At 32.5% G+C, this 27,615-nt stretch overlaps 6 protein-coding genes and 1 non-coding gene across 10 annotated transcripts; 3 read left to right on the top strand and 4 right to left on the bottom strand.

Annotated features, from left to right (window-relative positions):
- The first annotated feature begins 434 nt into the window (after positions 1-434).
- LOC132906521 (small ribosomal subunit protein uS12) lies at positions 435-1,304 on the top strand. Its single transcript, XM_060958781.1, has 3 exons — positions 435-538; positions 717-876; positions 988-1,304. Exons 1-3 carry the CDS (start codon positions 535-537, stop codon positions 1,253-1,255), a joined length of 432 nt encoding a protein of 143 aa, XP_060814764.1. The 5' UTR covers positions 435-534; the 3' UTR covers positions 1,256-1,304.
- Positions 1,305-1,308: 4 nt separating this feature from the next.
- LOC132906514 (uncharacterized) lies at positions 1,309-3,101 on the bottom strand. Its single transcript, XM_060958768.1, has 6 exons — positions 2,625-3,101; positions 2,482-2,540; positions 2,289-2,414; positions 2,053-2,226; positions 1,631-1,819; positions 1,309-1,555 (listed from the first exon to the last, which is right to left on the bottom strand). Exons 1-6 carry the CDS (start codon positions 2,860-2,862, stop codon positions 1,415-1,417), a joined length of 927 nt encoding a protein of 308 aa, XP_060814751.1. The 5' UTR covers positions 2,863-3,101; the 3' UTR covers positions 1,309-1,414.
- A 448-nt stretch (positions 3,102-3,549) lies between these two features.
- LOC132906493 (mediator of RNA polymerase II transcription subunit 12) lies at positions 3,550-11,856 on the bottom strand. Of its 2 annotated transcripts, none has more exons than XM_060958728.1 (12): positions 11,148-11,856; positions 10,358-11,070; positions 9,297-10,077; positions 8,896-9,221; positions 8,262-8,793; positions 7,582-8,175; positions 5,786-7,500; positions 5,267-5,692; positions 4,725-5,196; positions 4,372-4,637; positions 4,121-4,282; positions 3,550-4,049 (listed from the first exon to the last, which is right to left on the bottom strand). In XM_060958728.1, exons 1-12 carry the CDS (start codon positions 11,689-11,691, stop codon positions 3,843-3,845), a joined length of 6,738 nt encoding a protein of 2,245 aa, XP_060814711.1. In that variant the 5' UTR covers positions 11,692-11,856; the 3' UTR covers positions 3,550-3,842. The 2 variants fall into 2 exon arrangements, with proteins under 2 accessions (XP_060814711.1, XP_060814710.1); XM_060958727.1 differs by having other exon boundaries at positions 3,550-4,055.
- A 707-nt stretch (positions 11,857-12,563) lies between these two features.
- On the top strand, positions 12,564-16,428 carry LOC132906506 (protein PFC0760c-like). The gene is made up of 5 exons (XM_060958754.1): positions 12,564-12,713; positions 13,061-13,365; positions 13,505-14,693; positions 14,775-15,500; positions 15,576-16,428. Exons 2-5 carry the CDS (start codon positions 13,303-13,305, stop codon positions 16,238-16,240), a joined length of 2,643 nt encoding a protein of 880 aa, XP_060814737.1. The 5' UTR covers positions 12,564-12,713; positions 13,061-13,302; the 3' UTR covers positions 16,241-16,428.
- On the bottom strand, positions 16,338-19,629 carry LOC132906516 (kynurenine formamidase). Of its 3 annotated transcripts, none has more exons than XM_060958772.1 (8): positions 19,197-19,629; positions 17,858-17,948; positions 17,694-17,795; positions 17,415-17,549; positions 17,237-17,315; positions 16,969-17,160; positions 16,764-16,899; positions 16,338-16,678 (listed from the first exon to the last, which is right to left on the bottom strand). In XM_060958772.1, the coding sequence occupies exons 2-8, from the start codon at positions 17,895-17,897 to the stop codon at positions 16,541-16,543; spliced, it is 822 nt and encodes a 273-aa protein (XP_060814755.1). In that variant the 5' UTR covers positions 17,898-17,948; positions 19,197-19,629; the 3' UTR covers positions 16,338-16,540. The 3 variants fall into 3 exon arrangements, with proteins under 3 accessions (XP_060814755.1, XP_060814754.1, XP_060814753.1); XM_060958771.1 differs by having other exon boundaries at positions 19,193-19,629; XM_060958770.1 differs by lacking the exon at positions 19,197-19,629 and adding an exon at positions 18,027-18,660.
- A 987-nt stretch (positions 19,630-20,616) lies between these two features.
- Positions 20,617-20,689, bottom strand: Trnar-acg (transfer RNA arginine (anticodon ACG)). Its single transcript has one exon. It is a non-coding gene; the product is annotated as a tRNA-Arg (tRNA).
- Positions 20,690-22,449: 1,760 nt separating this feature from the next.
- LOC132906233 (innexin inx2) lies at positions 22,450-27,615 on the top strand. The gene is made up of 2 exons (XM_060958232.1): positions 22,450-22,591; positions 22,699-27,615. Exon 2 carries the CDS (start codon positions 22,860-22,862, stop codon positions 23,934-23,936), a length of 1,077 nt encoding a protein of 358 aa, XP_060814215.1. The 5' UTR covers positions 22,450-22,591; positions 22,699-22,859; the 3' UTR covers positions 23,937-27,615.

Here is a 27,615-nt window from a genome sequence, read left to right on the forward strand (position 1 = left end):
ACATATATATAAGAGAAAAAATATACATTATTAACTTTAAAAATTAGAAAAATAATTCAGTCATATATATAGACATAAAAGATATAACTTAAAAAACACGAAGTTGGCACCCCGCTGGGGGTAGCCACCCACATGCTATATTTATTTTTATTTTATTTTTTTTTATTACCAATGAGATATAACACTTTACCAAATGTCCTTCAGGACAACTTGTAAAAACCAAAAATAAACTATAAAAAAATATATATATATATAGTATATTTTTTTCATATTACGTGTAAAATATATTTTTCGTATTATAATAATTAAAAGAAATATTTAGATAAGTCTGCTCGTTCCTAACATACTTATAGCATTTTAATAAAATACTAAAAAATAATAACTTATTTTTTAACATTTATATTTATTGATCTTTTGCTACATTTATTGCAACAAACATATTTTTGATTTAAATGTAACGGCAAAGTTGAAGTTTATATGCATTTCCGTTAATGGAAGATAGAGCTCTTCCGGTTGTATAGAACAACTGACACGATGGGTAAGTAATCGATGTTAAAATTATATTGTTTTTAAAAGTGTAAAGCTTATGTTATTAAATATGTGTTGCTCTCATCGATTGTTCAATTTGTTTTAATTATAATTTCGCTAAATATTTAATAGAAAATTTTGAAATAACAAAATGATATGTATTAATGATCTAACGTTTTGGTTTACAGGCAAACCTCGTGGCCTTCGTACCGCACGTAAGCATGTAAACCACAGACGGGATCAACGATGGAATGATAAGGACTACAAGAAAGCTCACTTGGGAACAAGATGGAAGGCCAATCCATTCGGTGGTGCTTCTCATGCTAAGGGTATTGTTTTAGAAAAAGTGTATGTATATTTACATTATTAAATCTCTTACTATATCATATTTATAGTAATCTCTTTGAATTGAAATGAATTTCTGCATCAAATTTTAATTAAGTGGTTGTATGTTTTTAGTGGTGTAGAAGCCAAACAGCCGAACTCTGCTATTCGTAAATGTGTGCGAGTACAACTTATCAAAAACGGCAAGAAAATTACTGCTTTTGTACCTAGGGATGGTTGTTTGAACAATATCGAAGAAAACGATGAAGTTTTGGTCGCAGGTTTTGGTCGTAAAGGTCATGCCGTAGGTGACATTCCAGGAGTTCGATTTAAAGTAGTGAAAGTTGCTAATGTTTCGTTACTTGCACTCTACAAAGAAAAGAAAGAACGACCTAGATCGTAAAATCACTATCATGTATTTCTAATAAACCTATAAAACATTTTTAATTGAATTAGTATCTTATTAATATCCATAAATGTTTTTATTTTTATGAGAGTACAAAAATATAAATTTAAGGATTGATATTTTAAAAGCCACTTGGAAGAAAGTTAATATTAGAAATCAATAAGTATCCACATATCCATTCTTAGCTTCTTCAGTATGTGTAACAATATTTTCAACAGTTTCATTCAATGGAGTATTTAATTTCCCTATTTCTTTTGGTATATTAGCATTCAATATTTCTTCCTTTGCTTGTAGAAACTAAATATTAAATAGCATTTGTATAAATTGGTATTAATTATATTAAATGTAAGAAAGTCTACAAAAGTAAAAAACCTGTGTTAAAGAAGAAAATTTTGAATATATATCGTTAATATCAGCATCCATGGAGTATGATTTATTCTTCACACTTTTTGCATTAAATGGTGACCATGAATCAATGGATGAATATGCTTCTATAAAATTCTTTTTTTCCTCATTAAATAAAGAATCTCGATCATTTTCATTAGTTTTCTTTTTTTCATCCTGTATTTCATATAATTTTATATATTATTTCAAGACAAAAGACATAGAGTATTATAAAACATTTACTACACCAACAAAGGAATGATTCTATATGACAAATGAACTGAAAAATTAAGACAGTTTTTTCATGTTTAGTTCACATTCAAAATGATACTTTTTGATGAGGAATCATTCTTTTTGCAGTTGTAGCAATAGTTACAGATCACTTTATATAAATTTTTTAATGTAATTACTTTTGAAACCTGTTCCACTACACGTTCTTCTTTTTTAGATTCAAAAGTTGATAATAATCCTTGATGTTCATTTAGATCCTTTTGCAAATTTTCGAAATACTGCATAGATTCAGAATAATTTAATTTTGGTTCAACATTACATGTGAACGTATTTGAATCTTCATTGATATAGACCTAATATAAAATATATCTGTAAATATACAAATCATATGCATACATGTTTTAGATTTACATACATTTAATATATTATCAGTGGATTCTTTTTCATCATATTCAGTATCAAAAGGCTTAAGGAATAAACATTTCATAAAGTCCAATAATAATCTTAAAGTTGGAAGTTGTTCTTTTAACAGGCAATTTCCCTGCAAAAGAATAATTTAAATTTTTCTGTTGCCAATAGTACAAAAAGAAATTATGTAAGACACGAACCAGTAATAATTTTTTATCAGTACAAATTCCAATTTCAGAATAAGATCTTAGTAACTCTTCTGCAAAAGAATGATAATACCTTTATATTGAATATATTAAATATTATTTAATTACAAATTTCTAATGTTATTTAGTTACAAAACCTTCTAAAGCAGCGCCTTTTAACTTTTGTAATTTGGAAGCTATCAAGGGAAACTTTTCAGCCAAAAGCCAAGATAATAATGAAAGTCGATTCTCTCCGTTAAGAATTGTTGCTTCTATATTGTTTGCTAAAGCTGTTGTAATTTTTGGATATCTTATTTGTACTAAGGTGTTATAAATATCAGTCATAAGTTCTTCTGTATTACTCATTCTTGTACATTTCTTTTCTATCCTTGTCATATGTATAAATTATATTTTGTTATATATCTATTTTGATTTTTGATATAATTCCTTTCCCTTCGAGATTAGATAACTAGTTACTAAGACAAATATAAAATTATAAATAAAATCACACTAAATCACTTATTACATTGAACACGTAACCTCGTGACTTAACCCACAGTCATGTAAACGATTTAACGATTTATAGTACTTTATATGACGGTGACCTAACCAAATTTGGTAAATGACAAATAAGATTAGTAGTATTTTCGTGCACATTTGTAATTTCAAAATACATATAAAAATATACGTTTACAATATTATTATAAAATGAACAATTTTTATATTTTAGAATTTTTATTTCGTAACAAATATGATAAGAAAATTTATATGTGTATGTGTATAATTTGTATTTGATTTATAGTAACTCAATTATAAGATATATTTTTCATTATGAAAGGTTTCTTTTTTTTAGAAATTGTTTTCCTTTTTTATATTTACGATGTTATACTTGATATAATTTTTTAATATTATCAGCGAGTATCTAAATTTTATTTAATTTATTGTTTATATGCTGTCTATTGTTTGTCTGTTATCTATAAATAAATTATGTATGCGTTAAATATATATATGTATTTCGTATAGCTAAGATTACCATTAGTTTTACATAATTTATATCTAATTTATTATTAGCCTTACAAAAAGAAAATTTATATTTTAATTTATTTGGTTTGAGAGTACAGGAATTACACAATATTTCTAAACAATTATCACTGATTATTTTCCCTATATTATACACAATATTAACGTTAAAAAGAAGTAAAAACGAAAGAAACAGCTTTTAAGACTTTTCTGAAATTCTTGTCTGTTTATTGCCTCTGCAATGGCACGCTTTATACATTCACATCGCAAATTAAGTTACGTAATTCTTCTGACTCAGTCTACACAGTTTATGTTAATTATACAACATATTAATTAATTATATACAGATTAAATTACTAATAAGGCGGTGGTTGATGCTGATAGTGTTGCGGTGGTTGACTTAAGTGCCGTTGTAAATGTGTCACTAATTGTGGAGTTGGCTGTTGTCCACCGGCATTACCTTGTTGTTGTTGTTGCTGCTGTGCTTGCTGTTGCTGCTGTGCCTGTTGTTGTTGTTGCTGCATTGCAAGCATTTGTTGTCTCATGCGTTGTTGGTTTATCGCCTGTTGCTAATAATGTAAATGATTATACACACAAATATACAAACAACTTTTTATAGCACAGTAAACCTTACCTGTTGAAATTGTTGATTTTGTTGTAAGCCGACATTAGTAGTGCCTACTCCCGTTACACCAACTGTACCAGGTTTTCCACTGGTTTGCCTATATGGTGGTGCTGGTTGACTTTGAACTCCACCTCCCATTGGACCCATTGTATTCATTGTAACATTTGGAGCCTGAAAAATATCAATAATAATTTTCGATTCTTTATAGTAAATACTTTTTTTATTAAATTCATTTTATCTACTTTTCTTTTAAATGGTACCTGAAGGTACGGTGGCCTCGTAGCTCCAGGTTGCATACGTTGTTGTGGTATATACTCTTGCGCCCTTTGAGGTCCCATCATTTGCTGCTGATTAGAAAACATCATGTTCTGTTGTTGATTCATTAAACCTTGTTGCTGCTGCTGCTGCTGCAACAACTGTTGTTGTTGCTGTGCTTGTTGAGGCGCTTGCTGTTGTTGCTGCTGCTGTTGTTGTTGTTGTGGCATCATTTGTTGACCCCCATATCCTGCATAATTTTGATTCATTCCTGTTAAAAAATATAATTATAGTATCTTTTATTATACTACCAAAGTAATTATTATACATAAAATAATAAATTGTAATATATAATTACCCTGTTGCATTCCAGTGTAAATTCCTTGTTGTTGCGGTTGTTGTTGCTGCTGTTGCGAAGCAAACATTCCTTGTTGTGGATTGATATTTGGAGCTCCATGTTGAGCTCTCAATTGTTGTCTGATGAATTGTTGTCTCTGCATTCCTTGGAACGTTCCTGGCCCAGCGACAGGTGCAGCATTTGCTTGTTGCTGAGAGCTTATTAATTGATTGGACGGTAGCCGTAAGCGTAACATGTGAGAAAGTGCCTGTTTTGATTGATTGTTCATGCCTGGTCTGTCATATCTTGGTCCAACTGGAGTTGGTGGTAATTGTTGTCCATATGCATATGGCTGAGCTGGTGCGTGAGTTTGCTGATTGGTGTACCAAGGCTGTTGATGTTGCGGCGGTTGACCAGTAAACATGCCAGGTTGTTGGCTAACGGGTACTTGCTGATTTCCAAATGACATTTGTTGTAGTTGATTTGGTGGTTGCTATTTAACACATAAAATATATCAAAAATTGAAATCAAATATTTTAAAAAATTAAATAAAGAAAAAGAACCTGAATTTGTTGTGAAACAGGTGTAGTAGGTGTAGCAGCTCCCCTATTCTTTCTATGCTTTCGTGTCTTCATAGCTTTCCCTTTGCCATTGGTAATAGCATTACCAACTCCACTACTGCCAACACTACCTGTTACTCTTCCAGGAGAATCGATACTCATTGGTGTATCAGCTTTGCCAGGTTCTGATTCCTTTTTATCTGGTTCTAAATCTTCCGGAGGTAATGGTGGTGGCTCCAAGTAATGGCTAGGAGGTCTAATTTGACTATGTGTATGATATCGTAAAAGCTTATGAGCATTTTGGTATGTAAGAGGCTTACGTTCCAATCGAACTGCTCTAAACCAGGCCCAAGAAATTGGTGCTGGATTTTTATGACCTTCTAATACTTCCCATGCAGATACCCTTTGGGAATCACATACTTGTAGACCCTAATTTAATACGCATATTTTTTTATATCATTTATTTTGCTTGTTATTAGAGTGTAGCATTACATAGTACAAATATGAAGTACTTCAACTTACTTGTTTTTTATCAATACTATCAAAACCAGCTATTTTATTTCCTTTTGTGTCTGTCAAGCATCCAACCGGCTCACACGTAATTACTTCCATCGTTAATTTTGGCAGTGGTAACAATTGTCTGACATATCGAATACTGGGAGAATTTCTATCGCCGAGTTCCTTTTTCAACTTTTTCATTAAGTTTTGATAATGTTTTTTATTTTCATCCTTCTCGGACTGCGAATCGGAAACTAGAGTAGAATGTATTAGGGTTGCTAACATATCTATGACAGTAGTAAACAATCCAGAATTATTATTTAAATCTATAACACCATAGCTAACCAGCTGAACCAATAAGATAGCCCAGTCTGTGGTAGCAGTCGTATTTCTTTGTATAGTATCAAAGACTCCACCGACGAGACTAAATCTTAATTGCAATGCATCTTGCAACACCTCTCTCGTCTTAGGATCTTCGGTAACAAAATTTTTCTCCTCTTTGCTAATGTTCAAGAACTGCGATAGCTGCGAATGCAGAGACATCAGAAGGCCCTCTCTTTGATCGTCCTGACCTTTGAGGCAAGTGAGTACTAACGAGAGAAACGGTTGATGATTAAACAGAGATGGCGATTTCGATCTACTTCTCTCACGACCTGCCGCTGTTTTTGACCAATTACCGGATTCTAATACCTGGCCCGCTACTTTTAAGACTCGACCTTGCACTGCGCTTGGTAATTTTGAAACAAGCGGTGCAACTAACCATATCGAACCAGACCGTTTATCTGGCTTACTTGACATAGTATTCAATTGAAACACATCGATTGCAGCTTTGGCAACGGTATCCAACCACTGTGAAAGATCGCTCGATCCTGGAGGAAATTGTTTGTACATGAGTTGCAGATCAAGCCACGACATTCTTAAACTCCATTGCTCCAGATTTTCCAAAATGTTTGTTATGTGAGTCTTCTGGTCAATAAATGCGTCTGTAGAAGTCTCTGGATAGCAGATCATATGAAGTAACCGTTGAGCTTGACGCGGTGTCAGCATATTATCGAGTAACATATCGGGATGACAAAGTTCTTCTGGGTTTTGTAAACATCTTTCTAAAACCCACTCTTGGCTGCAGATTTGTCTGAGGACATGTTGCGCAAAGTCTGACAATCCTTTCACATTTTCTGTAGTCATTCCAGCGCTGCTGCTAGATGAAGATATTGCTAGATCAAGTCCCAAGTCATCGCCACCTCCTAGAATATCACTGGTACCTAGGATATGACTGATAGACAATTCACTTGGTCCACCTGTCGTTACCCCAACACCAACACCAACACTAGCTGGTCCTCCTGCTTTATTCGAATGATTTATTGGCACATCTGGTTTCTTTGGAGGTTGTTTACCAGCAGTTGCATCGGCAACAACTAAGATAGCTTTCAGTACAGCTAAAACCGGACCGACCCTGATGTTATTGTGAGCAGCTGCCAGTAAGTGTCTATCACAGCTTAATTTTATACTGTAACCCCTGGAATTTCCATTCGGTAGAGGATGAGGACTTGTGCTCACGGAATAAAGCGCCGGTTGGGGACATTCGACAGTCTTGAAAAGTCGTAGAAGCAAATGGCAGGTTAGACGTGCTCCAGCTTCAGCTTCCATATCTGCGTCTCCGCGACCTTCATTACAAGCTTTAACTAAGGATGGTAATGCGATATGCACAACAAAATCCTCCAATGAGAAGCAGTGTCTTGCTATAAATAGAAAATATTATTGTAGTACTTCACCAACTTTTTAAAATAACATAATGCATTAAAATCATTTCAAAAATTTACCAATTAAAATTGACGTGAATACAGCCAGAGAGTTATGTATACTTAGGTCTTGTACATCAACCTGATTTAACACGTCAATATAAAAGGCGGAGCTATTTGAAGAACAACAAAGTGCCATAAGGACTCCGAGCCATTCGGCATTAAGTGCATTACAACAAGCTGTTAATTCCGCGCATGTTATCGCAATGTCATTTAATTTATCATTATCCGTCTCACTGCAAACTGCAACTATTGCGTTACAAACAAAACTGTAACGATTCGCCGGTGTCTCGTTCAACTGTCTAGCCCATTGCGGTTCGATTTTTCCACCGCGTCTTGGACTGGTAAAAACGTCTACCATAAATTGTGAATTATACACATGACTCGACGTTGTTGGTTGTAACGTGCTGTAAAGAGCTGTTCGGATTTTAGGATAAGCATTGCTAAATGCTTCAACTCCATGTGGTTTCGTTTTCAGCAACGAACAAGACGAGTATAAATCGTAAAGATGCGCTAATACACATCGTTCAGCAGAACTACAATCACTAGGATTGGATACATGCTTTACAACTTTACAAAGTAAATCGAATACCGCTGTTGTTTGTTCCGGAGATACTAAAATAACCAAGTTAGATATAATTGTCATTCCTATTATTTGAGTACTTTATAAAATAATGAATTTTGTTATGAATAATACTTACATAACAAACAACAATGATATCTTCTTAATACTCCTACAACATATAAACTTAAACTTGTAGTATAGCTTCTAACAAGCTGACTGTTTCTAATTCCCAACTGTGTTTCAACTTCTGGTAATTCCTTTAGTATTTGAATGCAAACATCTATCAGGCCATATATATTTAACGCTAATTCCATTAAATCGAATAGAAATGCTACATGTTCTTGGACTGGTAAATAAGACGAACCAGCCAATGCAAATGTATTCAACATTTCTATAACTTGTGTCGCGCATTGCCACGTCACTACGTGTTGATCGAAATAGCTCAGATTCTGAAACTTCAGCGTAATCGCTTCAAAGTTGAATTCACTCCGGGAATGTTTCTTTACTTTACCACCTTCTGCAACGTCAATGCTAAATTTTTTTCCGAATAATTTACATACTTCTTTCGTCATTTTTTTAACAATATGTCTAGCGTCGTCTCTAACGCGACCTACTCCATACAGTAATACATGTCGTTGATTACAGTCATGTTGACTGCATGTTTCATCCTACAAACATAATATTATAAAATTAATGTCAACATCATTTTAAAGATTACAGGATACATGTTAAATTTTGTATAAAATTGTTTCAATCAAATATTAATTTACTTGTGGTAATGGGAAATGTGTTGTATACAATAAATGTCTACTGTGACTTGATGGTATTTTTGAATCCAGTCCTTCTTGAGTTCCATGCCCAGCTAATGCATCTTCTTTAGGACTGTCAGGTGCATCCATGCTATTTTGTTGATCTTCTTTGATGTGTTGTAATAATTTATCCAAATCATCGTCAATTTTACTGTCATCATAATCCATCGTTCGTCCGTGATCTGGTACTTCTAATTTTGTTGGTTTTAAATCTATCCCAGTAAACAAGCTGTCTTCATCGATTTGTTCTCGATTACTCGGAGTTCCAGGTTTGCTAGCCACAGGGCCTAAATAAAATAAAATAGTAAAATATGTATCTTCGGTAATAGATGATGGAAAAATTTGTAAAAAGCTTATCTTACCCTGTATGAGATCTCCTCTTGAGATGAGTGTACACATGTATGCGTCGTGTGAAAATACATCATGTCTAATTAATTCTGAAAATAAGTGAACCAAATTCGTGAACTGAACTTTTGACTGAGTTGTTGTATTATCTAATACCGGGGCATCCATGTCCAAGAATTTCATAAGTAATGATTGAAAAATTGGAAGCACGGGTGGATTTCCATTACTACAGATGCTGTCTTTATCATCGTTATCGTTCGTTTCCCCAGTAACTTCACTCTGCCGTTTCTCCAGCAGCTTTGCAACTGCCATTGCTCTATGCTCTCCCCACCTTTCTGCGCTCACTGCCCATTCACATAGAATTTCAACTACAGCAGAATCTTGTTGCGGATTATATTCCGTTTTTGTATCTCGTTCATTAGTATTATCTTTTGGAGGTGATGTAAATATTTTAGCATACAAAGTGTCTAACGAATTAGTAGAATCCATTCTATCAAAACTATGCCGATCTAAAGCATCTAAGGCTGCCAGTACTTTAGTTGTTGTTATTCCAGCACTGCTTTGCTGCCACTTATCACATGACCATTTTCCTTCAGCAGCTTGAGATCTTGCTCGAATATTTTTTTGAGCAATTTTCAGTTGTTTTATTGTAGGATTAGTTGCACTCACAGGCGGACATGGTAAAGCTGTAGGGGGACATGGTAAATAATCTAAAGGAGAACCATTTAATACAGATGGAGCTTTTCCTTCGCCAACGCTATTCCACACTAACGCAGTAGGACATTCTAGTGTTATAACCTGATAGAAAAATAAGTTTATATTTTTTTATATTATTTTATAATATAAATTTATAATATATTCTTTTATATTATTTTTTTTATATTATTCTTTAATTATTTTTAGATCAGCATGTTCCATGTTAGGTGAACATTTGATAGAACAAAACCACTCTTTGTTATATTCTTCAAGTAAGCAAAAGGACACCAAACTTCTATTAGCGATTTAGAATAATATTATCTCTTTTTAGTTCACTATTGGCCATGGAACATGTTAAATAATACATAACATGCTATCTTACCTGTATTATTGTTGACAAACTATAAACCACATCCCTGTGATGTGGACAAGACAAATAGTCATTAAAGGCAGCAGTTAATGGATTTTGAACTTGATTAGTAATGGTAGTGTCTTTCCCACTGTTAACATCACTTTTATTTATGGACGGACTTTGTGGATTGCCATTGGTTTCTACGTTACTACACATATGTGCCAATTTGCGGCAACACAAATATGCCAAACGTCTGGCCAATAATTCAGATTGCACGAATTCCTCTAAATACTGTAATGCCAATGGCAACAGAAGTTTCAAAATACCATTTTCCGAAGGGGAAGATTTAATTTTATCTAATAATTCTAAAATCCATTGTAGTAATTCTTGCCTATCTAATAAACCTTCTTCAAACATATACTTTGCCAATTGTATGCAATAATGCCATTGTTTTAATGATAATTTATGTTCCTCGTTCATAGTATTTCCAGTTGCTACTTGGTTACTTGAATTTGGTGTAGCTGGCTGATTATTAGCTACTCCATTATTATTATTAGCATTATTACTAACATTATTGTTATTGTTGTTATTATTATTGTTATTCCCAGTGTTGTTCCCACTGCAAGAATTATTTGCAATACCATTACTACTAGTACTATTTGTTGTATTATTATTTATATAATAATACTCCTGTAGTTTTGAAAGCTGATCCTTCAAGAATTTAATAAGTGTTCCTGTCCATTCTAAATAGAGAAACAAAAAATAAATATTTTAATTAAATATTTTGATTTCACTAATATTGAAGAAGGTCTTTGTTTACCTGTAGTTGGATCAGGCAACTGCCTCTTTTTTGTTTTGGCTTCTGAAACTGCTACTGTATAAGCAGAGCTAAGTTTAATGAACCAAGCTGCTCTAAGCATTGGTACTTGATACTCACAAAGCATCATGAATATCTCCTCTTTCTTATTGAAGTTAGGAACTTTTTTAGCAAGAGCTATCAGTGGTTTACACCCAGACAAATCTTTGAACCAGGCCTCAATGGCATTTTTTGTTCTAGCAGTTACTGGCCAAAAATTATCTTTTGGGTTGATTTGTTGTCGTTTCCTTGCAGTGTCTGGCATCGTAGAGAGCTCTTCTTTCTTAGCCAAAATTGCATTGAAATATGCTCCAACTTTGGCAGCAGTGACATTATAATGTCTTGCTGTCCCAAATTCCTCTGACATCTGGGGCATTGTGGCAAAGCCCAGTTTGACATTTGTGGACGTAAGTTCATCTTCTTTCTGTTTAGGTTCTTGAGGATAGACGTCTGGCGGCCCTAATTTAGGCCGTTTTAGTGGCCTTTTCTCATACAATATTCCCATCATGGTATAAGGAAATAATCAGAATCGACAGAAAACTATCGACATTGTTTAATTATACAATAGGATGAAACGGTTTCAAAGTTATGTAGTGTTATCTGAGACTACGTGTGACATATAACCTCCGTTAATGACATATTTACAATTACTCAACACCACTGTCATTCAACCAACACTTGTAATGATAGAATTACTATGCATACAAACATTTCTAGATGGCGTGTCGTTATTAAAATCATGAACTACACGAATGTATAGTTGCGCTTTGAATTATCGTCAGAGATGGATAATCATCTCTCATTTCTACATTGCATGTTATTTACTGATATGTAAATTCTAGTCTATGATTTTAATATACATATCAGTGCTTTTATCGTATTTAGATATTTTTATGAATTAATATGTCAAGTTATGAGAAAGGTTAGGTTGTGCAAAATTTTATACTAAAATTTCTAAAAGAGAAATAAATAATTAATTAAGTTATGAGATATCTTAATGTCTATAAAGCATAATTTATTATAATTGGTATTATTATATATTTTGATAACAGAGAGGAAATTTATAATTAATTGGTGATTCTAAGTAAGTATTAAGGATTAAGAAACAAGAAGTTAAAGAAATAATAAAAAATTAACATAAATAAAATGTATAGGAAAATTTCGATTCCAAACTTTTATCAATATAATGTATCGTATTCAAAGATTAAAAAATAAGAGTACGATGTAAGTACAATATTTCGATATTTATTGTGTGAATAAGTTTTTCTAATTATTATTTTGAAGTTTCTACTCGTACCAACTTAACAATGCTATAAGAAAATTGTTTAGGTTTGACCCTAAAATTAGTGTTAGATTAGTCTTAAATAGTAATAGAAACACTAAAGTAAAACATTGTATCGTTATAGAAATATTGGAAATTTATATTTTATTCTGATCGTCTAACGTCGATAAAAATTATTTTAATATTATATTTTATTTTTTCTAATGTTTTATGTAGTCGCTTTCTTGGATAAAATTTATCTAAAACAAGTATTATCATTTTCTTCTACTGGTTTATTTTCTCCTTTATAACAATAGTTTACAAAATTGCGGAAGAACGGCGTTATTCCATCTTTTCTTAAGTTTTCTTTCCTATAGACTGTTTTGATAAAGTTTTTCCAATAAAACTTAAAGTTGCGTGATTAAGTTGCGTGGTATGTAACGTGAGGAAGTAAAGTCCCTAAAGGCTAATAATTAATTGTAACGTTGTAAATACAGTATATAAGAATTATTTATTTTTACGAATACAATTTCGAATTTTTCTTCAACTGTTAACCTTTTAAAGGTAGAGATTTCAATGAAAACATCTAAATCAATATTGAATTCCATACTTTCAGTTTTATTTAATCAAATTGATCTATACTGTTAAAGTGGAAACAAAAATAAGGTGATGTTATAGCAGGCTAAATAGAAACGTGTATATACTTTTAAACAAACGCTAGTATGTATACATAATGAAAGGCTTTTGACGCAATTGTAATAGAATTAACCGTTATATTATCGTTTTCTGTCGGCAAGATAAGCGATGGATGTCATGTATTGTAATATTATAATCTAACTTTTTCATAAAATAATAAATATGGTCAGTAAGGAGAATGATATTATTTATATTTCATCAGATGATGATGAAGATGCAAGACAGGTTCGTATATCTTGCTACATTAAAATATATGTAATTATGTCAACTGTAAATCCTTAGCAATTATAATGTGATGATGTACTTATGGTTAATAAATTATGAACATGTTGAAAGACATTGAGAGTTCAAAATATTGTTTCAGAATAAAACTGATAACAAACAAGAGTCAGTTATCAAATTAGTAAAAGATAATCATAATTCCCATTCTAACTTCTTAATAACTACTATAAGAGTAGAAGCTTCCTTGTGTGACAATGAAGGAAAGAAAAGACGTAAAAGAAAAGCATCTGAAATGGAAAATGTTGACAGTTCTTGTATTGACAAAAATTCTCAAGTATTTTTGTATAAACAAGAAGATAATGTTAAAGCATGTAATGTGAAGGAGGAAGAAACAGAAGAAGGAAGAGAAGAAAATAAAATATTATTGAAACCAAAGTTGGTTGTAAAGGAGAAGAAAACTATTTCTTCTATGGAACAGGATATATTCTCTATGTTTATTAGTTTATGTTTACAGAAAGATCATTCTGATGATATGAAAAAGATTGTTAATAAATTAAAAAGACGTTATGAACAGTTGGATCCTGTATATGCTCATTCTGAAGCTTTCAATGATTTTTTAAATCGAAAGAGAAATGACATAATGGAGAGTAATTGTAAACTTTACATATATATAGCTGAAGTAATGAATGAAATGAAAAATTGCTGTAAAGGAAAGTCGACATTATTATCAAATAGAGATTATTTTTCTGATGTAAACAAAACAAATAGAGATTGTAAACTAAATAATTCCAATGCATCTATTGGAATGTGTTCAAATATGACACAAACTAATAATAGTATAATTAATGATAACGAAATGATGTTGACTAACGCAGATAACGGAGAAGAACAAAAAAAAGAACTTGCTACAGAAAAGAAAATTAGAAAAATTTTAAATGCAATGAAAAAATGTGAAAAGTATATAAAATGTTTTGAAGAATTAGAAGTAGATTTTGATGATGAAGAAAATAGTAATTATATAAAATTAGAAAAATATAAACATCGAATGGTGGAACTGTATAATAAGTACTGTGAATATACTGGAGAAAATACTGATGCAGGACGGCAATACCTAAGACCAAAAGACTTCAGTACAACCAGTATTGTTGTTGTAAATAATGCTATTACAAATTTCATTAATTCAAAAATATCAAAAAGAAACAAATTGAAGAAAGTTGGCGATTTTACAAGAGCACTAATTTTTCCAGACTACAATGATATTTTACAATGCGTGACAAGATGTAATGATATGAATAATTTAGGTTTGAATAATAAAAAACTGCGTGAGATTGGTAAGTTATTATAATTTCACTAGCAAGTTACTGTAATTTAAATAATTAAATTTAATCTTTATGTATTGTTAATTTTTATAGTAAAAAAGGCGTTCATCGATTTAGGTGAACATTTGCAAAGGTGTCGACGCAATGATTATTGGGATACATTTTCATTATTTCTTGAAAATAAAGAAGATGATCCTGCATTAAAGGATATGGAATTAGCTGAAAAATTAATGCAGAACAAGAGAATTGGTGAGAAGAAATTATCAGATACATTTGAGGAATATGTGAAGAAACAAGAAGAAATGAAAGATCAGATTACACATTCTAAAAGATCAGAGAATGAAGAAGATGATGATGATAGCACAGAAAATAATGATGATGAAGAAGAAGATGATGATGATAATGATGAAGCTGATGATAATGGCATTAGTGACAGTGACATAAATCTAGATACAGATAACGATAAAAGTAGTTCATTGGAAGATGAGATTAGTACTGATAGAAGTGAAACATCTAAAAATAAAACAAATACAGAAGCCAAATCTAATACAGGAGAAGCTAACTCCAATATAGAAATGGGAGAAATATGCCAACAAGAAATGAATGATAGATTGAAAGATCATAAGGGTGACAATTTAAAATCAAGAAAACTTAACGATTTTGTGAATACATCTAATTATAAAAATAATTTTAAATCAGAGTCGATAATACAAAATGACACAATATCAGCGCCTAATGTGACAAAGCATTTAAATATTACGACTAACATAGCATTCTCAACCACAACAGATAATAAAATTCTTATTGATAGAACAAAAGGTTAGTGATGAAAAAAAGTTAATCATTGAAAAATGAACAAAAACATATAGATTTTATTACATATATGTGTTGTAGAGGATGATCCTAATATAATAAGTGAAAATCCAATGGATGACAAGTCACTAGAGGATAAGGCAGAAGAAGCAGAAAAAGCAGAAGAAGCAGAAGAAGCAGAAGAAAAGCCATTGTTACGAGTACGCTCTTTTGCTAAACCTCCGATTACGTGGAAAGATGGACAAGAGAAAGTAGGTGAATCTAATGAAAATGAAGATACATTAAAGAGATTAACTTCTAAAAATGTAATAGATCTTACACAAGATATTACACAAGAAAATTCGGTTCGTACTATTCAGGTAATTCCTATTGTAAAAGGTAACTGCAAGACATTTGTAATACCAGCAGGTAAAAGCATAATTAATGTAAAAAATATTACAAATAATTATGTGAAATTGAATACTGAAAATATGGATTCGAGTAATGTAACTAAATTAGAAAGCAGTCAGGTCATATCTTCGCCGCAAGCAATAGATAAAAATACAAAATTTACAAGTGTAAATAATATATCATCGAATTTAGTTAATCAGGAAACAAATATTAATCAGATACAAAATTCACAAACGAAACAAAAAAACCCAAGTTCTGCGCTTCAGTCTAATCAAATGATAGTGTTACCCATGAAACAAAAAGAAAATACTTTGCAACATCTAAAGACATTTTCATCAACGTCACAATCTAAATGACTCATAGAAAAGTTAAAAGCAGTTCGTCGTGATCATTGTTATGCAAAATTAACAAATGACAGATGACCAATAGACAGTCTAGAGTAAATAAACGTAATAACTTTTTTACAAACAATTTGTAATTTAGTAACAATGTATTAGTATACTGATATATTACATTAAATAAATTTTTTACGAACATCAAAATATATATATATATATATACAAAAATTTTATATGTTAAATATAAATTTATCTGATCGCATTAAAATTATATGTTTCTATATTATTTCTGATTTTATGTTATTAAATTATTCTCTTTCATTCATGAAAGATGTTATTTAGTATTACTTTTGTCAAAATAAATTCTTCATTCGTAAGTTCTTCCACGATATTAAAATGGTCAATATTTTCTCGAAGAAATATATAATGAACATCGTCTACTATTGTAATAAGTTGCTAGAATGAAAAGAGTATAAGATTACAAATTTTTATTTAGAGCAGGAAAAAATTATTACTTATTTATTTAGAATAACACGAGTACCTGAGTACACTCGCGTGATTCATTAATAAGTCCTGGTGAATCACATTCCCCAATAGTTATAATAACTTTCAACCCTTGGATGAGTGTGTTATTTTTGGTATCAAGAGTGGTAAAGCTATATGTGTTGATTTCATCTCTAAAATATACATGTTATATATTATTATGAACTAAAGTAAATAGTCTATATAAGTATTCAGATATTTACTTTGTAAGTTTCAAAGGCGTAACAATATTCGTATCGAGCAGGGGATTCAAATTATAAACGCCTCCTATTAACACGATACCCCTTAGTAGATTTAAGTATCCGTTTTTCGTCATTTCATCCAACCATAATTTATCATACAAAATACTGGACGCTAAATGTGCGCCTGCGCTATGACCAGAGAGCCAAACATTCCTATAAGAATCCATCCAATTTTATCATTATATTATAAATTAACAAAATTGTCATGTAAGTGTTATGTGCATCTTACCGACATTCGAGATTCAATGCATACTTTAATATATGTTTAATCGCTATTTTTATCTGAGATATTATATCCCCAAATTTAACTAAAATACAATATAAATATTAATTAAAATATTTTTTAAATATTTTTTTTAAATTTTGTATCTAGAGAAAGATAGAAACGTGAAAAAAATACAGTTTACCATTAGGACATAAATCATAGCCAATGGTTATGACTTTAATTCCTTTATTAACAAAGACAGGAACTGTAAATGCAGCAAAATCTTTGCTACCTTCTTGCCAATAACCACCGTGAATGAATATAAATATGGGGGAATCTGGAAGAAACATGTATTGTTCGAAATACCTTAATGGAAGTAAGTTAAAGTGAAATATTTAAAATTATTTACACTGCAAAAAACTGACACAAACTGAAAATTTAAAACCTTTAATATGCGTACATGTGTAATATGAATACGTACCTTTGGGTAAGTCAGCTCCATAGATATCATATTTAGTTCGTTCTGTTGTTCCATATGGAATATTTAATTCGCATTTAAAATTTTTACGAGCGTCATCGGTAACTATAATAATACAAATAAATTATTGTTTACTTTAATTCGATTTTATGTTAATTTCAACTTACCCTTTTTTGCAAATTTATAATAATTCGATAATATTTGCATTTGATCGAATCTCTTGCTCCATTTGCTGGGACTATAGAGTACCTCCTGTTCCTAAAACCAAACAAATGCAATTCTGAATAAATAATAATGAGAATTCATTAACACCATAAGGAATCGATTAGTAGTTACCGAAATAGACATCTTTAATCCATATATTCACGTATACGTTCCAACTTCAAACAAGAAAAATTTAACTGTAACGATAACTATGTTCTTATTGGAGACACTCTTTAATATCACGTCTTTGAATTTTTGATAAAATTCACGATATCGTTAAACAGATAATGAGTTTTAACCAAAAGGATACGATTTATCAGTTTATTTCAACAGTTGCCATATAATTTACTGAGTGTTTCGTTATTTAAAAAAAATTACTTGTACTCTGAAACTATGGTATTAAATATCGTGACTGTCCCTTGATTGTAGATTGCGCTACTGCTTCATGCGCATGACTATGAAACTTACAACAGATTGCAATACATAATTACTTCTTATCGATATATGTACTTTCACTTCTAGGAATTGGATGATACGATTTGCACAATGAAAGCAAAATTTAAGTCGATTATTCATTAAAACTTATAAAATTTTAGATAACTTAGATAATAATCTTACAATTAAGCCTTCTGTCAATGATTGAAGGATTCTGGTCATTTACATAACTTTATTGATGATAGTAACACTAATGCAACATAGAGTAAGCATTCGGAATGTTACATATTTAAGTGACTAGTTATCCTATTTACGTTCAAGTTTATCTCAATTTATACCATAGTTTGATTTACATGAACACATTTTAATTTTATTATAAGTTTACAATATGATCATAAATAAATAAATAAATAAAAATATTTTTAATTAATTAATTAAACATATTGGAAAGATTTGACTTTTTATGTAATATTTCCTAGTAAAAATATTTCTAAAAAGAAATCTCACCAATTGTATTTCAAGTAAAACAATCATTAAATATATGTAAGTATATATGTACATTTAAATTTTTAGTGAAACGATATTAATTTATTAAGTAAGGAAACATAAACAATGTGATCAATATCAGACGCTATATGTATCTTTCGTTATAGCTAAATCGTATACAGCATGAGTTGAGACGAATTTTTTTTCTCGGATGCAAGAAAATTTTAGAATAACTCGACAATCTTGTATCTCAGTTAAAGCAAAAGTGAATAAGTCGAAAAATTATGTTTGGCAAAGGAGGGCGTAAATGGGTTGAAATATAGTAAATATGTATACTATATATATACATACGTTCAAAATACATATTTTACACATACTTACATATCCTATAGCACGATCGCGACGAAAGTAACAAGAATAGAGTATGAGGGTCGAAGATATTGAAAACCAGAAAAACCGGTCCCTTCATTTTGACCCCACTCTTCTGTAACGCGCGCCATTCTCCACGGAGAAGTCACAGGTAGGTCTGCAGCAGCTGATGTATCGAGTATCGTGCCACGTCAACGCCTACCCACAGACCACAGGTAAGAGAAACCTTTTTCAGTCAAAAATCCATCGGTTCAACGGATATTTCGTTCGAGAGAGCTGAGTAATGCACAATAAAATGCAAGCAGCGCTATAATCCAGGCCAGTGACGAACGATCATCGAACCTTCATGCATTCTTAAATCACTATTCGATCCATCTATCTTCACGATTCCCATTCGCAATGAAATCATTTCCTCAAACAAAAGATGTCACCTATAAAGTTAGGTTTAATTTGAAACTATTTGAAAAAGTAATATTTGGTATATTTTTACTGAATTATAATAAGGGAGAAGATTAGATTAATAATTCTATACTTGAACGACATAAAAGCAGAATTATTTTGTCAATTTAAAGATTCTTTGCCAAGGAACGTCTTCGTACTTGCCTTGATCGTTCTCGGTTTACACTGTCTTGCAACCGGTTTTCGTGTGCATACTGGGTTAATTTATTTGACCCACCGACTACGCTCGCTTCCAATTAGTTTCCAGGGCATTAAGTAGGTATCCTTTTATACCGTGTTGCCTTCGTTGGAATTCAGGATCGGTCTGTGGCTATTAATAGCAACGATTCCGGCATTTGTTCGCGAACTAGATATAATATATTCCTTCAAGTCATTCCGAATTGAGTAGGTATGACACGTATTGCTGGAGATCGTACTGACTATAGACGTTTCCACGCGTATCTGCATTCTATCGCCGACCCTTCTCTTAAGCTTTTCGAATAACTAAGGTTTACCTGCTTAACAGTTAATCAGTAAGAGAAAATACAGTCAAACTGCGATTTGTATTGTTAGAAGAGACCGAAAATGAATGGTTAAGGTTAAGACAGGGAAATGAACTTTCTCCATAAAAATGTTTTGACTCGCAATTTGAATATCCAAGGTATTTCTTAATTCAATTCATGATCAACTATGAAACAAAATACTTGTTCTATTTTATCCGACTGCTTTCAGCTTAAGATAACATGAATAATCCTGTAAAGATAGATATATGATAAATGTATTTCTTGTAAGAAGATAAGTCAGTGTTTTAATTTTGAAAAACAAAAAAAAAAAAAAACAAAAAAAAATTTTGAGACATTGTTTGTGAGATATAAAGAAAAGAAATGCATTATCGGATTATAAAAAAGAAATTAATTGTTTAGTACAGTTGACCTAAAATTATATTTGATTCTACATTTAAGGGATGATATATGTTTTAGGAAAAAAGAAATTCCGATCCTGCCAGGATTCGAACCTGGAATCTTCTGATCCGTAGTCAGACGCGTTATCCGTTGCGCCACAGGACCGACCTTGGTTTTAATTCTTATGTACTTATACAAATATAGTATTTATATTAGATATTAAAATTGTATTTGTTTGTATGATTTTGCTTAAATAAAATAAATCCCATAATACTTTGACAGTAATGACTGTAATTGTGATTGTAATGCTTGTCTAGACATACAATCTGCAAGACAGTATAACCTAATATAACAATATATAACAATCTGTTTGCCATTAAGGGACGTAAGTATTTATTAATATTTATTGATATTTATTAATGTTCTGAATTTAGAATTTTTCTTCCAAGAATGCCAATGACGATTCAGATCACTCCGTGACAATCAAATAGAGATACAGTTACGTTACTGGAGACTCACCGTCAGCTGCAGATAAGAATATGATATAGCAAAATCAATTTATAGAAAGAGTTCACTGGAATGCAATGTCAGAGAATCTTTTTATCGATAAAGCATAACTGAAATAGATAATGACATTTAAACATAATACTAGCATTACAAACATTCGTGATAAAAAGTATATAAGATTGTGATTGACTACCTGTATTAATGTGTATGAACAGATCATGTGTACTCTCCAATTTGTATAATTGATACATAATTTACTATAAAGGCAATTTAATTTGTCTAATTATCAGCGTCTGCTGATTTCAGATTAAATAGTAATTAATCTGCATATCGATTTGAGATTAAAATAGCTTCTATCTATTTATTTAATTTAAGTAATCCCAGAAGTAATGGGATCAATAAAAATTATTTGTTAGGGATAATTGCTATTCATTACAGAGTATCATTCTAGAATGGTGCAAATTATTCCGATTACCTCTTTCGAGCTTTTTTTAATAATCCTGTTGAATTAAACTCTTTGTATATTTTGCTTTAATAAAACTCAAACATATGATTTTATTACAAAATATTTTCATGCCAAATATTTCTATTGTATTCTAAAATATTCGATTCGATAAAAATTGAGCTATATAAAAACAGTAGTACTCAAATAATTAAAGAGCATGGAGTTAACGATATGAGATGGAAAACAAGGTAAATGACACTATTACCAATAAAGAAGTAAACTACAATTATCAATTTTCGACTGGTTATTCTATTTAAGCAGCGTATATTTTTTCAAAACTTTCTTCACAAACCTTCAATTGAAGAGATAGCATTTAAACTTTTGATTAAATAATCGAAATTTATTAAACGAAAGAAACTATGTTTATTGTAAGTGTAAATGTTTATAGTAACGCTCTAAACAAATATTTCATGGCTATTATCCTTAAATTTAAATAAGATCGTTCACGAGAGTGGCGTGGGTTGCTTTTTCGATTACGCATGCGTATATGCGTCTGGAGGTTTTGCTGGAACGTTGGAACCGATGTTAGCCGAGCACAATCGAACCTATACGAACGACGGGCCTAAGTTTCCTGTGATCCGGGCCGACGCGGCAGTTAAAAGAGACGAAAAGTGGGGTTAGGTTATAGTAAAGGGACAAGAGTGTGAAAGAGAACCTAAGAGAGATAGAGACAGAAAGAGAGACGAGTTTTCTCGCGTTCGTAAGTGGGGATAGAATCTTGGTGTGCAGCAGAAGTAAACGTATAGTATAGCGTCCCCAACCAAGCTGTGTATAATCTGCAAGCGAGACAGAGATAAGACGTTATACGGTATACGCAAGAGAGAAGAAGCGAATTGACGAAGAAGAAGATAGACAGAGAGAAGAGCAAAAGGGAGCAGCTTACGGAACGGCATGTCCTCGCGTGCTCGTGTCGTAGAGCGTTTCTGAACGCAGCCATTACGACACAACCGCTCTCGGTGACGCTTTGCTGCGGTAGAGCCGTGCTCACGCGCGCAGTGATCACGGAACGATCGGAACGAAACACACGTGTTTTCGGAAATTCGAACGAGATTTCGGTAAATGAAATTTATTCAGTGATAGATATATCGGTAACGAATAGAAATACAACGATTATCGTGATAAACGAATTTTTTGAAAGCTGTTTGTTTTTGTGCGTGTGCAGGGAGGCCCAGGGACGCTTCTTGACGCGCGGCGTCACGTCGCGCGGGTCATCAACAACCCGAGTGTCCGGTTTGATTGGTAAATAGTAAAGTAAAACTCGCGATTGGAATAAGTCGCTCGATTTCTCTCTTGTAGTACATGTTCGAAGGAAAATAACCAACCATGTTCGACGTATTCGGTTCTGTAAAGGGACTGCTCAAGCTAGACAACGTTTGCATCGACAATAATGTCTTCCGGCTGCACTACAAAGCTACGGTGATCATATTAATTGCTTTTTCGTTATTGGTCACATCCAGGCAATATATCGGAGACCCTATAGACTGTATCGTGGACGAAATACCGCTTCACGTGATGGACACCTACTGTTGGATCTACTCGACGTTCACGATCCCTGATCGAACCGGCGTAGTCGGCAAAGATATAGTGCAACCAGGTGTTGCGTCCCACGTCGATGGCGAGGACGAGATCAAGTACCACAAATATTATCAGTGGGTGTGCTTCACGCTATTCTTCCAGGCGATATTGTTTTACGTGCCACGTTACCTGTGGAAGACCTGGGAAGGCGGTAGAATCAAGATGCTAGTTCTAGACCTAAATTGCCCAGTAATGAGCGACGAATGCAAATCGGAAAGAAGGAAATTACTAGTCGAGTATTTCGCTTCGAATTGGCACACTCAGAATTTTTACGCATTCCGTTTCTTCCTTTGCGAAGTGCTAAATTTCGTTAACGTAGTCGGCCAGATCTACTTCATGGACTTCTTCTTGGATGGCGAATTCACCACCTATGGCTCGGACGTGGTGAAATTTACAGAAATGGAACCTGAGGAGAGGATCGACCCAATGTCACGGGTATTCCCGAAGGTGACCAAATGTACCTTCCACAAATATGGTGCGTCCGGTACGGTGCAGAAATTCGATGGTCTCTGCGTGTTACCGTTAAACATCGTCAACGAGAAGATATACGTGTTCCTCTGGTTCTGGTTCATCATCCTGTCGGTGTTGAGCGCTATGACCCTGGCGTACCGTGCCGCGGTAGTAGTCGGGCCGAAATTTCGCTTAATGCTGTTGCGTGCCCGATCGCGCCTCTCCAAGCCGGAGCATATCGGAACCATCGCTGCGAAGTGCAAGATCGGTGACTGGTTTGTTCTTTATCAGCTCGGCAAGAACATAGACCCGGTGGTGTATCAGCAGCTCGTCGTCGATCTTGCCACGAAACTACAGGGCAAAGAATCCGTCTAGTTTCTTATATACATTCTTAGAATTTCTTTTTTCTTTTCTTTTTCCCCGCTTCTTCGTTTTTACTATTCAATTCATCAACAGATCCGATTAGTCGAGTCGAATCAAGTTGTAGTTTACCGTATTTTCATTAATGTAGTTATTCGAAGATCGAAAGCCATTTTGAATTACGTTTATTTTTCGTATCTGTAACATATATATAGAACGTATACGTGCATTCCAACAATTTTGGACAAATTTTTCGTAGTTCATTTGGCATACGTGTAAAGTGAGTTGCCTTACCGATCGTTACATGATAATTCTCGATCGGAAGTGCAAGTTCTGTGTAACACAACATATCAAGCGAAGCAAATGAAGAAATTAATTATTCGTCTTTTTTGTCTCTCTCTCTCTCTCTCCTCTTTCTCTCTCTCTCTCTCTTTTTTTTTAGTTAAACAGTTAAACAATACATCCATTCCCATCTACACTACAGTATACGCGAGACTATCGATAGTTTCTGTCGATAGCTAGCGACCATAGATACATGTTCGATCCTACTCATAGCCTCGTCACGTAATTTCCTTGAATCCTTTGACTTCGATATCATCCATAGATCATTGTTTTTTCCTTTTAGTATCTTTTTTAATACTACACATTTTTGTAACTAAATCCAATTTACGATCCAATGTACACAGTGTCAAAAATTGCGCCATGCTGTTCCGTGATATCGTTATCGATATTAAGAAACAATAAGACGAATACCTTATATTTGCTTTCATTTTTCTAACGTCATCGTTTATATTCGCGAAAATAATGTTTCCCACATGCTCGGTCGATATCGCTCGATAAATCTGCAAGCATCGATAGCACAAATATAACGAGGATGTATATGTGTGTGTATATATATTATACATATCGTACATACACACACACATATATAACTATATACCTAACACATGCGAGATAGAGGGAGAAAGAGCTTACAAGTATTAAATTGCTCCGAGACATGGAGGCTTTGTAGAGAGAAACTTCGATTGTGTGATATAAAATGGGAGACGACACGACGTTTTCATTTCTCTTGCCATTCTCCTTTTCTCGGCATTTTTCTTCCATTTCATCCTCTTTTTGTCTTCTTTTTTTTCTTTTAGAACAATCGCCTTTGCTTTTTTTTATTTGCTTCGAATGGATGCGTTCTTCCATTATTCTTTGCTATTTTCTTTTTTTCTTTTATTGTTGGATGAAACAATGCACGAGAGAAGGAGAAATCGAAAAGTCGGGTTGTGCAGGTTTGTCGCGAAGATTAAATAGTCCCTCATCGACCCCACTCTTCGTTCGAGAATCGAACGACGCGTCGCTTCGTCTTCCTAGAAATGTAATTTTTCTGCTTACCATATTATTATTTTCTCATATTGTAGGCGTACATCTTGTACATTGTAGAATATCTTATAAAATAGAGAATATATATAAATTTATATTATATATATATTCTATATATATATATATATAGAAAGAGGGAGTCCGAAATAAATGAGAAGAGGAGGAAAAGAGGGAAAGAGCACGCACGAGAGAGAGAAGAGTGAATGAGATCGAGTGAGAGGGAGAAGGGCAACCATGCAGACAGATAGTTTAGAAAGAAAAAATGCTGTAACGAAAAATTTCCTTTGAACGTTCATTTTCGCTTGCTTTTTCTCTATTAATCATCATTGCGATAATTAGAATGTTATATACATTTATATATATATTTTACTATACATAGAGGGACCAAAAGAAAGAAAAGAAAATGCGTCAAAAAAAAGTCTAGAGACTTTCATCGATGAACATACGTAGATTTCTTTTTCTCCATCCTTTCTTAGTGTTACTTTTGCTCGTCCATCATTCCCGTTCCTCCTATTTGAAACGTTTGAAACTACTACCTTAAAATTGTTGTTACTGTCGGAATTATTGTAATACCGTCCTTTATATGCGACCTAAGTGAAATTCTGAAGAAAAAAAAAAAGAATAGACGCGAGAAAAAGACTATTTTAAGAAGAAATAAAAGACAATAAAGATAACGTACGTTTAGCTGGTAAGAATTTAAAGGGGAAGAAATGGAAAACGTGCGCGCGAGCTTGAGAGCTCAGATAATCGTTTTTCGCATACCAATTCTCATTGTCAAATGTAGTAATATGTAATTCTTCTTGAGGGATCCATGCTCAAAGTAAGACTGCCAAGTAAACGAAACACTCCACATCATCGTGATTCTTGTATTTTGTATCTATCATATTTAGAATTGTACACGTGAATAGAATTTAGAACTTTCTCTCATTACACTTATTACATATATATATGTATATATATTATACATATAAATATGTTCTATATATACTTCCTTCTCTCTTGCTTTTCATGCCAGTGTTCCCTTTCCGATTTCGATTAATTTCGTTCGCATAATATCTCCCTAGAGGTGTTTGTTCCTTTTCTTTATAAACCGTCAGTTTACTTCCGTTTATTTTTTTATATTGATAATTTTAATAATCGTAGTCGTTATCTTCTCATGCATACATATACACAGACATATATTTAATTTTCTGATTCAGAGAAGTTGGAGTAAGAAAAAAGTTCTGCAATTTACTTCTTTTCTTGTCGAAATACATTACATCGTTTATGATAACTCACTGGAAGTTGAAGAATCAAAAGACGCTGAGAAGCTATGTTTTAGTTCCAGTGCCTTTGGACGCCGAGTATTCAATCAAACTTCCTCGAGGAACGAAGAGTACTCCAAAGGCTGTAACTAATTAACATGTTCCTTTCTACATAGCTTATTAGTCATCGATGATAAATAATAAATTAAAGCTATTAAACGCACAACAAAATTGCTTAATAAGAACGTACAAACTATTAATATGTATTACCGTATCGGTAAAATCTCTATTTTCCTCTAATAGATATTACTCTAACGCACGATAAATGCTTGCCCTTCAATTTTCATGTGGAAAAACAACTTTGTCTTCTAAGCTTACGTGGCACGGAACGTGTTAAATACGATAAGTCTACGAGAGTAGTAGAGATTAACGCTAAAATTGTTATTATAAAATAATCGGGAGGAAGAAAGAAAAGTGCCTATTTCAGACGCATATGGTGTAATGAGTGATGGAATCGCATTCGTAGATAGTAATAGTGTCGGTGCATTGTTCTATTCTAATGAATGTCCATGCTGCTTAGTGCAGAAACGTAATATGTATATCTATAATCATACATGTACGTTGTATGCACGTGCTTCCTCGTGCCTGTAGAGCGATAAGATATGAGAAACAATTATTATATATGAAGAAAAATATATATTATATATATATATATAGAATTATAAAGATCCCAGCTAGTTGAGACTTGCTGGAAGAACGAGTGATAATTGATTAGTAATGATAATTGATACGTTATTTTTTTCCCTATTATTAATATCCTGTTCTTTACTCGTTGATAATGATAATTACTACTTACTATAGTAAGACGAAAAATGTATGTTTCCGCTGTTGCGACAAAAAAATGTGTTTTTATAAAATTTTCTATTATAGGAACAACGCACACTTTGTGAATTAACTTTCTTTTGACATATATATGCGTTTTCATCATGTTTCTTCGAGGATCGACAATGTACTGCCAGAATAATCCTATATTTTCGTAAAAATGTTCTATGGGATTAAAAAAATAAAACATCAGCGAGTAA

This window comes from Bombus pascuorum, chromosome 4, assembly GCF_905332965.1.
Source record: "Bombus pascuorum chromosome 4, iyBomPasc1.1, whole genome shotgun sequence".
Taxonomy (NCBI): Eukaryota; Metazoa; Arthropoda; class Insecta; order Hymenoptera; family Apidae; genus Bombus; species Bombus pascuorum.

Excerpts from the sequence above, each read along its gene's own strand:
- LOC132906521 (XM_060958781.1), top strand. Across the intron at positions 877-987 it reads GGTATTGTTTTAGAAAAAGT|TGGTGTAGAAGCCAAACAGC; the intron begins GTATGTATATTT and ends GTATGTTTTTAG.
- LOC132906514 (XM_060958768.1), bottom strand. The coding sequence starts at position 2,862 with ATGACAAGGATAGAAAAGAAATGTACAAGAATGAGTAATACAGAAGAA. Across the intron at positions 2,541-2,624 it reads AAAAGGCGCTGCTTTAGAAG|AAGAGTTACTAAGATCTTAT; the intron begins GTTTTGTAACTA and ends ATTCTTTTGCAG. Across the intron at positions 1,820-2,052 it reads TAGTGGAACAGGTTTCAAAA|GATGAAAAAAAGAAAACTAA; the intron begins GTAATTACATTA and ends TATGAAATACAG.
- LOC132906493 (XM_060958727.1), bottom strand. The coding sequence starts at position 11,691 with ATGATGGGAATATTGTATGAGAAAAGGCCACTAAAACGGCCTAAATTA. Across the intron at positions 11,071-11,147 it reads GTTGCCTGATCCAACTACAG|AATGGACAGGAACACTTATT; the intron begins GTAAACAAAGAC and ends TTCTCTATTTAG. Across the intron at positions 4,056-4,120 it reads AAAATCAACAATTTCAACAG|CAACAGGCGATAAACCAACA; the intron begins GTAAGGTTTACT and ends TTACATTATTAG.
- LOC132906506 (XM_060958754.1), top strand. The coding sequence starts at position 13,303 with ATGGTCAGTAAGGAGAATGATATTATTTATATTTCATCAGATGATGAT. Across the intron at positions 13,366-13,504 it reads ATGATGAAGATGCAAGACAG|AATAAAACTGATAACAAACA; the intron begins GTTCGTATATCT and ends ATATTGTTTCAG. Across the intron at positions 14,694-14,774 it reads TAAAAAACTGCGTGAGATTG|TAAAAAAGGCGTTCATCGAT; the intron begins GTAAGTTATTAT and ends TAATTTTTATAG.
- LOC132906516 (XM_060958770.1), bottom strand. Across the intron at positions 17,796-17,857 it reads TTATAAATTTGCAAAAAAGG|TTACCGATGACGCTCGTAAA; the intron begins GTAAGTTGAAAT and ends GTATTATTATAG. Across the intron at positions 17,161-17,236 it reads GCATTGAATCTCGAATGTCG|GAATGTTTGGCTCTCTGGTC; the intron begins GTAAGATGCACA and ends GGATTCTTATAG.
- LOC132906233 (XM_060958232.1), top strand. The coding sequence starts at position 22,860 with ATGTTCGACGTATTCGGTTCTGTAAAGGGACTGCTCAAGCTAGACAAC.